The sequence below is a fragment of the Octopus bimaculoides genome, chromosome 3, assembly GCF_046866305.1.
Source record: "Octopus bimaculoides isolate indiv1 chromosome 3, ASM4686630v1, whole genome shotgun sequence".
In the NCBI taxonomy this organism is placed as follows: Eukaryota; Metazoa; Mollusca; class Cephalopoda; order Octopoda; family Octopodidae; genus Octopus; species Octopus bimaculoides.
The window spans coordinates 99,303,539-99,314,148 of NC_142930.1; the positions used below are offsets into that span (position 1 = coordinate 99,303,539).

Consider the following 10,610-nt stretch of genomic DNA (forward strand, 5'->3'; position numbering starts at 1 on the left):
TAGTTTCAGTTGATAGCTCACACTTTAATCTACTCCAGTGCAGCTGATACACCAACCATTGTTTCTTGTCAACCTGTCAGTGATTCCATTGTTTTCACCAACTTCATAGCAGCATCTGAGAGTAACAAAGCCTTTAATCCATGATACTGCCGTATACTTACTTTAGTTTGGTTTGGGTCATGTTCACGTTCAGCTTTTTTTTTTTCTGTAGTGCATTTACTGAGGGTACCAAACACTTGCAGTTCTTCAACAGATTCTGATGGAAATGTGGAAATGAATATTTACCAGCTTACAGCAGCTCTTGTGACCATCCAGTCTAAAGACTTTTCAGATTAGCTCTTACAATAATGAGAATCAATATACTATACTTTTCACTGTCAGATTTATTAATATACTTATCCCACACCACCGAGGAAGCTCTATGGGATCATTTAACCTGCAACCAACAGAACCAAAAACTTCAAATTATTAAGAAGGACCTATTTACATAATATAGTCCTAATTATAACAAGAACTGCTCAAGAACTAATGTATTGAAACATTAGGCTTGAACAGAATATATTTAAAACAAAGTCAAATAAAATGAAAAGCCTTTTCAGTTTAACATTATTTTATTACTAATTCTGTCCAACATTAATTTTAAACCAACAATGTTAATATTGTTCTTATTAATGCAAGATTATTATTTTCTTAAATTTGCTGTAAACTTTTGTCAAGAAGATTAAGTGACTGCTGCAAAGTTCATGGCAACAATATTCAAACTTTGAAGGTAGTTCAGTGGACATTCACTATAAACAAGCATATACAAATATTTGGAAATGTTTATTTTTTTTCATTTTCGGTATACTGATGTAATGTTTTTTTAATGCTTATATATATATTTATATACATTACATCTCAACACAGATTGAGAAAAGATTTTTAAAAAATTAAGTAATTCAATAACCTTATCCATTATATATACATGTGTGTGTGTGTATATATATACCATATATGATATTATGTTATATATACACATACACATACATATATATACATCATGTTATATATATATATATATATATATTTCTAATGTTATGTTATATATATATAATATATCATATATGATATTATGTTTTATATATAGGTTTATACATTGTTATAAAATAAAATTACTTACATTAGTATATCACTGGGAGGGAAAATTTCTAGTATTTCAGACAGAAAGTCCTTCTAAAGAGAAGAGAACCATATAGTACATGTGTTTTTCTGTTCTGAATGAGGGACAGGCCAAAGTCAGAAAGAACACACCAGACTTTACTCCATCTCGAAAAAAGTACTTTGCCTGAAATGTATGAAGCATCTCCTCACACCATACTAACTTTACACCAATAAATACAATTCTTACAAATGCAATCCATCACCAATTCCCTTGGATCCGTTTTTTTTTTTTTTTATCTACATATTTACACATTAATTTTAAACTACTGCATATATTTTCCCTTGCAAAATTCCCCTTACAATATTTTTAAAAATATTGAACTATTTTCCATTCATAATAATAACCCTAAAATACAACTACCTATTCAATTACCTCTAGAAAATGGATAATTACAACCCTGTTTACTTATATATTCACCAGCTATTATTCCTAATTTGCACCTTATATTCATATCAAATGTCTACTCACAGATGTGTATATAATAATAATTTATTCATTTTCTCTAACACTGTGACCTCTTGCAAGGAATTTAAGAGCTCTACCTCTTAATTGTTATATGCATATGCATATGCATATATATATATATATATATATATATATTCTGTAAATGATAATAATTATAAGCTTATAAGTGATCACCATGTATTGGCTAAAAAAAATAGCCTAATATTGGGGCATAAATGGGTTTGGTACAGTATTAGTACTTTCTTCTGTCAAGGGCTTATATGTCCCAATATTAGACTATTTTCTCTAGCCAATACATGGTGAACGCTTATAAGCTCAAGGCTTATAATCATTACCATTTACAGAATTTTCGCTCATCACCGTTTCTTCATTTAGCACAGAATATATATAGAGAGAGATATAGATATGCATTTATGTATATAACTTGTAACAAAGTTTAGATACAATACACCAGTGTGCTGATAAAAGTAACCCGAATGCTAAAGTTGGTTGTTAGAGCTTTAACACATTCTAGGTTGGATGCATAAATGCATAAAGATGTATTGCAATACCAGAGTCAGAATCTGTATAATATAATTCATAATGACACATCACTTGTAAGTGTATTACTAAAATGGTCACCACTTGAAAATGACTAACAGGATAAATTCTATGACCATGGAGGACATGAAGATAAAAATACCATACTAATTATGCGGAAGATCCTTATTCTAAGTCATATAGACTGGTTGTCCAAACTGTACACTGAAAAACCCAATGTACGCACACAAAAATATTCTTCTATGTAACAGTCAAAATATAGAAACTGGTATAAAATTTTAAGAGCGAACTCCCTACAGCAAAAGATACAACACAGGCATCTGGAAAAAAGCAGAGGGTAGCGGTGGCATCATCATCATCATCATTGTTTAGCAACTGTTTTCCATGCTGGCATGGGCTGGACAATTTGACAGAAGCCAGTAAGCCAAAAGATGCTTGTTTTGGTATGGTTTCTACAGCTGAATGCCCTTCCTAATGCCAACGACATTACAGAGCATATTAGGTGCTATTTCATGACACCAGCACTAGTGAGATAATCTCACTAGTAACTCTCAAGACAAGACTGACAACAAAGAAGGTACAGTGTTGAGAGAGGTGGCTTTATGCAAGGTGATGAGAAGTTAAAATAGAATGAAGGAACAAGATTAGGTGTCTTGCTGTAGAGGAGATACCCACCAATTATAAAATTCCAGTATAAAAAGCCAAGTAAGCTCTCTAACAGGCAGTGAGTATATGAGGCAAAAAGTTTGAAAAGTCATTCATAGAAAGGACTTGTATTGCAGCAGTATTGAACTTGCACAAAATACCAACTGCAAGGAAAAAAGTTGCAATCCTATAAAAAGTTACGACCAGAAACCTAGAATCCAGTATCCAATTATATATATATATATATATTTTAGGAAGTTAAAAGTAGTTAAGGCCAGTCATAGAGTGAACATTGATTTCACACCTATAATGTTTAGCAGTATTGGCGATTTGTCTGATTCAAGATTTTGCATTTGACAAGTCACCTATACAGCTAAGCACTTTATAGGAGGGAAACCGATGGTTACTCTACGACTATCCATAACATTAACTTCCTAAAAAATACATTACGGCTCTAATGCTTTAGAGTGTGCTTCTTTATTGGATACATGAACTACTAATGATATACATACATACATATATACATCATCATCATCATCGTTTAACGTCCGCTTTCCATGCTAGCATGGGTTGGTCGATTTGACTGAGGACTGGTGAACCATTTGGCTACACCAGGCTCCAATCTGATTTGGCAGTTTCTACAGCTGGATGCCCTTCCTAATGCCAACCACTCAGAGAGTGTAGTGGGTGCTTTTACGTGCCACCGGCACGAAGGCCAGTCAGGCGGTACTGGCAAAGGCCACGCTCGAAATGGTGTATTTTACATGCCACCTGCACAGGAGCCAGTCGAGTGGCACTGGCAACGATCTCGCTCGAATGTCTTTGCATGTGCCAGGAAGGTCAAACCAAATAATATTTTGAATATGACTATCTGGTTTCACTCCATGATTGCAATACATATGACTCAATGCCAGTACAGATTGCAATATGGATACTCTAACAATTGCAAGTAGTCTGTTATATTTGACTAGAGTCAAAAATTCTGGTACTATGCACTGCTTTTTAGTACACGTATGTGTGTGTGTGTGTGTGTGTGTGTGTGTGTGTGTGTGTGTATATATATACACACACACACATATATATATATATGAATGTATATGGAGGTGATGGATCTCCATCATCATTCTATTATGAGGATTATGCGATACAATCAACTAAACTACCTGCTTCATCATCATTTAGCATCTGTTTTCCATGCTGGCATAGGTTAGACAGTTTGACTGGAAATGATAAGCCAGAGAGCTGCACCAGGTTCCAGTTTGTGTCAGATTAGTTTCTATGGCTCGATGCCTTTCCTAATGCCAACCACTCCACATGTGTAACCAGCACAGGCCACAACTACAATCTCACTTGACTTGACATGTTTTCTTAAGCACACCAAATCACCAAAGGTCTCAGTCACTTGTCATTGCCTCCGTGAGAATCAACATCCACAGATCAGACTTCACCACCTCATCCCGTGTCTTCTTGACTCTGGCACTTCTTCACATATCTGTACTTGCACATACAAGCAAGGTCTTCTCTCTTGCTCACTATATCCGATGCTGCTTATATCCAATTTTTCTCTCAAGACATTTACACTCTGTCATATTGCACATCCAGTGAAGCATACTAGCTTCATTCTTTCAAACCTTCGCATGTCCTCTGCAGTCACAGGCAATGTTCCATGGCCATGTAGCATAGCTGTTTACACACAAGCATCATACAATCTGCCTTTCACTCATTAAAGGCCTGTGATATACAGGAGACCGACTTGAAAGCAGTGCTTTTTCGAAGGAGTTTACACCTCTTTAACCTGTCTCCTCCATCTGTGGTGATGACATGCACTGCTTTCCAGTCAGTCTCCTGTATATCACAGGCCTTTAATGAGGACTTGAAACAGTCCTTAAATCGCATATACACATACATACATGCATACATATACACATACATACATGCATACATATACACACACATATATATATATATACACACACATACATACATATACACATACATACATAAAGATAGACATACAAACATATATTGTCGTCAGCTGTCAACATTGACTGTTCTCGTTCAGTAATAATTTCTGGCAGGCTTGCATGTGAACAACAAGGCCTGCTCTTGATCTGCAGCAGCGATAACATCTGCTGCAGGTGAAGCTGTTTATTGTGACAGAGAAGTGATGCCTCTCATGTGCTCTTTCATATATATACATATATACCTACATACAAATCACTTCCACACCTCAAATATGGCACATCATGCACCGATACAAGCAATTTCAATTTGATAAGAGTAGTGAGCTAAGGTACAGTATATAAACATTTGATCACAACAAACAAATCCTCTCTGCAGGTTGCTCAGCAAGAAATCACGGAACCCTCACCTGTTGTTTATAACAGGTGAGTCCACCATCTCACAAAAATTAATACACACATGCACACATATACACATAGATAGATAGAAAGATAGATAGAGACAGATAGATAGATAGATAGACAGAAATTAGACAGACAGATAAATAGATAGATAGAGAAATAAAGAGATAGATAGAGACGGATAGATAGATAGATAGAGATAGATAGATAGATAGATAGATAGATAGATAGATAGATAGATAGATAGACAGAGAGATATATATTTGTCATCATCAAGATTGTCATTTTATATGCCAGCATGAGTTGGATGTTTCAACAGGATGGAAAACTATTTCTTGCTTCAATGCCATTCCTAACACCAACCCCTTCACAGAGTGTACTGGATGTAATTTTTTTTTATGGCACCAGCACTATAGAGGCTGCCTTGCTCTCAATAAGACTAAAGAACATTAACTCCTTCAACAACTTAGAAACCACTTGCATTTAGTGTTTTTTTATCATCATCATCATTGTTTTAACATCCAATTTTCCATACTTTCATGGATGTATGTTTGCATATATATTGAGAAAAATTAAAACCAAACATAATTTTGGTATTAATTTTTGTCTTGGAGATTTTGGTTAACGAACGAAAGTGTTAATACAGAATTATCCAAAATGCTGACTGCCTCCTTTTTCTCATATACATTATCTGTATACCACTTCAAGCATTCTATACACATATATGTGTATATATATATATATATATATATATATATATATATATGTATATATAAATACATGTCCTGAAGATATGTTTTTAAATTGCACCCAGTAGTGTTGCTCTAACTCGGGAGTTAGCCACAAATGTTTCCGGGTCCACTCTGACTCTGAGTGTAGCAACTGTCAGGATCCCAGCTATGCAGTAACTAGCATTTGTGATGACAATCTATCTAGACACAGAAGTGGCTATGTTTGGAGTAAGAGTGCACAGTAAAACCACTGGGAGTGAGGGACCCCTAGCTGTTGCTACAGCATCCTTCTAGGAGTGAGACAGAGACGTAAAACTTGCAGTTTCATGTGATTACTAGTCATTTCACTTTGGCTTGTCACCAGTTACTAACCACAGAGACTCAATGAGTGGTACTCATGTTGTATAAACATTTATCGCTGTAATCCAATGGCATACAGATGTATCTTTATGGTGACCTCATGTTATTCCATCTACTGAAAGTCCTATCGTAATTGAAGAGTGGTAACATGTGCAGACCAGACCTAACCAGTTGGAAGCACACGGTGTGTTACAACTTTTGTTTCTGTCACCTAAGCTTCAAACAATGCAAATCTGCAGCAGGACTGAAGCCATCCATGAGGTCAGAAATGCCTTTGAAAACAAGGAAGCACAAGGGGGCAGCAATCACCAGTGAAAATGGGGCAATTACCATATACATGCATGTGTGTGTATATATATATATATATATATATATATATATATATATATATATATATATACTAGCAGTATAACCCAACCTTGTCCGGGTGTGACTTATTATGCCATCTACGATAAGTCTTGCTAGCTGAAAATCAACTAAAAAAGAAAGCCTTACAACGAAAAAACCCTTATGATGTAAATATGTTCATAATTCAAAAGACGATGAAATTAATAGGGAAAGTCTGAAGGCTGTTTTGCGTAAAATTATTAAGCATACGTAAATTTCATCCGTGTAATTGGCTATACAAATGCTTGTGCAAAACAACTTTTTGCGCTGCCCTGATTATACATCGCAGGGTAATCCCTTTTCACAGGAGCTAGGATGGCAATTTGTGATGAAGCAATTGCTGGCGATCTGTTGCTAAACAGTTTTGCCAGAATTCTATCAGATTGGGCAGAAGATGTTGATGCACCATTTTGCATTATGTTCAAAATAGCTTCTGGAATGTGGTGCATTACTGCAGTCTGTTGCTATCTTTCCCCAGCAAACTCTCTTCTTTGGAGGCATAATCTATGTATATATTAAACAGAACAACAAAAGTTATAATAGATGGCAGTGTCGGTACTTTTCACATATCTGTAATTTTTCAGATTAACACCCGCACGATTACCCAACCCTAATCCTAACACTAACCCTAACCCTAACCCTGACCCTAAAAACCGTAACCGTAACATTAATCCTAAACCCTAACCCTGACCCTAAAACCCTAGTGAAAATCTTGGTAAATTTACAAAACATTGATGAACATGAGTTATATTTTACTGAATGATTGTGTACTTGCACGTGTATGCTTTTGAGAGAGCGAGAGAGGAAGAGGTAGAGAGGGGGAGAGAAAGGAATAGGGGTAGTTAAAAGTTTTCTTATGACTGCTTCTCTTTACTGCCTATTACTTCATTAGAAATCTAAGGATGCACATAAGCACATAATAGAGAAAAATGAAACAAATATGGACGACTTGCTCCGAAACACCACCGAGTGGGGAACACTTCTCAAAAATAACCTGCAGTTGTTTACTTCAAAATTCCTACATGCTTGAAATGTACATACATCAAGGTACATTTGTACAAAATTTCATGAAAAAATATTCATTTTCCTGGAAGTTAAGAGGAATTTAAGTGGAATTTCCGAATATTGTACCCCACCCACTTCCAAAACACTTTTGTATATTTGGAATCTACATAATAAATAATATATGCATAGAAAATTTCATAAAAAAATATTCATTTTTATGAAAGTTATGAACTTCCAAAGTTGGGGGTACAACTCTGTAGTTATGCCATCAATGTTTTGTAAATATACCACGATGTGAATGATTGTGTTTACTTGCACGTGTATACGTTTGAGAGAGCGAGAGAGGAAGAGGGGGAGAAATGAATAGAGATTGAGAGCAATGTGTATGTTGTTGTCACAGGTCATGTATGTGTGGTTGTGTGTGTTTTTACGTATCTATGTTATGAAAAATAGGTAAAGAATACTGAGATGAAGTTTAATCTATGACGTTGTATGTATCACTTTCTCTCTCTCTCCCTCTCCCTCTTTTACTTTTACTCTCTATATTTTTATGTTGAGCGCGTGTGTAAGAATGGCGTTCCAAGTAGCAGGGATGAAATATAAAAGTTGCTAGAAACAACAGCCAAATGTCCCTTAAATCACAGAAAGTAAACGGAATTTAAAAAATCTAATTACTGCACTGGAAAGTTCAGATCGAGAAAATTCCATTGATGTAAAAAGTTTTACGAAAAAGTGGAAAATGTGGATTTCTATAAACATTCAAAAAGGCTTCACACAAACACACAATTTCAGATTTATATATTAAGATATATATATATATATATATATATATATATATATGTGTGTGTGTGTGCGTGTCTGCATGTGTGTGTGTGTATATATTTATGTATATATGTATATATAAAAATATACACGCACACTAACATCATGATGATGCTGATGATGTTTGTGTGTGTGCGCACATTGAGATATATGTTTTCTAAAAACAAGGGAAAATCTATGCAGTAATTTGACTTGCCAACATTAGCAACCATATCTTTCTTAAATCATGCCTTACAATCTTAAAATAGAAGGGCACATTAGATAATGTGTGACTAAGTGTACTGTGCCTAGAAAAAAAGACAGGAAGGTAACAACTTGAATGTCTCATAAATCTGCTTAATCAGGTTCATCCTGGGACCGAATAATGACAATTATCAACCCTTTAACACCTTCCTATTTATCATCATGATCATCATCACAACCTACATTTCTGTTTAATTTTCCCATGACAATAATGCCCAGAATGAAGCAACTCTGATAAAGTGACATGCTATATGAAATTAATAAAAGAGGGAATTTGATCCCCAACATGTTCTCGATACCAACAATAAATATCTCTCAACATTTTGCTTTTTGTCATCTCCGAAACCAACATCACTTAGTTATGTTGGTTAAGTGCACTGAAAGTGTTTCTTGCTGGTCCAGTGTCTGGTGGTGTTGAGTCTCCAAAGGTTCCAAAGATTTTAACATAAAGAAAGACTGGTTCTGAAAGATAACTTTACATAACACTCCAGAATGAAACTTTTGAGGCTCATACATGCATTTCAACATGTTTTTCTAAGTCACATTCAAAGAGGAACTCATCTCCACATGTTTTACAAATTAGAGGTTTATCTTCCAAGTGGCCTTGGATATGAATTTTCAAAATAGATGCTTCAACACAGTCATTTCCACATAAATTACATTGAAATGGCTTTTCATCTGTATGGATCTTTATGTGCTTTGCCAAGCTAGATTCTTCCATAAAATCGTCCCTACATATTTCACAATGGAAAATCTTAGTCTTCGTATATTTACTCATATGATTCCCTAAGCTGGACATTTGGTAAAAATCACTTTCACGCATCTCACATTCAACTGGTTTTTCTCCTTCGTGTTTTTTCATGTGGCTCTTATATGAGAACTCGTGCAAGAAGTCCTTACCACAAGTATCGCAGTGGAAAGTTTTCTCACCAGTGTGAATTTTCATATGCATTTTCAAATCATAACTTTCCTGAAAATCATTCCCACACACTTCACATTTAAATGCACTTTCTCCAGTGTGGATTTTCATGTGGATTTTCAAAGAATATGCTTGAACGAATTTCTTTCTGCATATTTTACAATAGTGAAATTTCTCTCCAGTATGAGTTTTTATATGTTTCTTTAATGAAGAGGAAATTACAAAATCCTTACCACATATCTCACAATGATATGGTCTCTCCCCGGTGTGTATTCGTATGTGACTTCTCAATGAAGATCCATCAACAAAATCTTTCCCACATATATTACAAATGAATGGTTTTTCTCCAGTGTGTCTTCGAGTATGGATCTTAAAATCAGAACCTCGTACAAAGTCTTTGCCACAAAATTCACAATGAAATGGTTTCTCACCAGTATGCAGTCTCTGGTGCTGTTTCAAATGACAATTCTGCACAAATTCTTTCCCACACTCATTACACTGGAACGGTTTCTCTCCAGTGTGCACTCGTATGTGCTTCTTTAAAGAAGATGCATGGACAAAATTCTTGCCACAAATATCACAGTGAAAGAGGCTGTCACTGCTGTGTATTTCTGAATGTTTCTTCAATTGAGATTTTTTCACAAAATCTTTACCACATATATCACAAATATACGGTCTTTCTCCTGTGTGAATTTTCATGTGATTATTCAAGAGATATTCTTCAACACAGGATATGCCACATACATCACAAAAGTACAGTTTCTTGACCGGGTGCACTTCCATGTGAACCTTTAAACTATTGCTGTCGGAAAAGTATTTTTGGCATATTCCACACTGGAAAACATCAATGTTGATATTCGTCTTCATGATTTCTTTAAGAAACTTCTTCAATCAATTGTCCTTTCACTTGAAGATTTGGCTTTCACACA

General features: G+C 35.1%; 1 protein-coding gene across 1 annotated transcript in view; it reads right to left on the reverse strand.

The window, feature by feature from the left end:
• Window positions 1–592: 592 nt before the first annotated feature.
• LOC106876713 (uncharacterized) overlaps window positions 593–10,610 on the reverse strand; it is a 12,454-nt gene continuing 2,436 nt past the window's right edge. The window contains exon 2 of the mRNA XM_014925383.3: window positions 593–10,610. This exon is cut by the window's right edge and continues 38 nt beyond it. Coding sequence (XP_014780869.1) covers window positions 9,271–10,548 — 1,278 coding nt within the window. The 5' untranslated portion in view covers window positions 10,549–10,610 and the 3' untranslated portion in view covers window positions 593–9,270.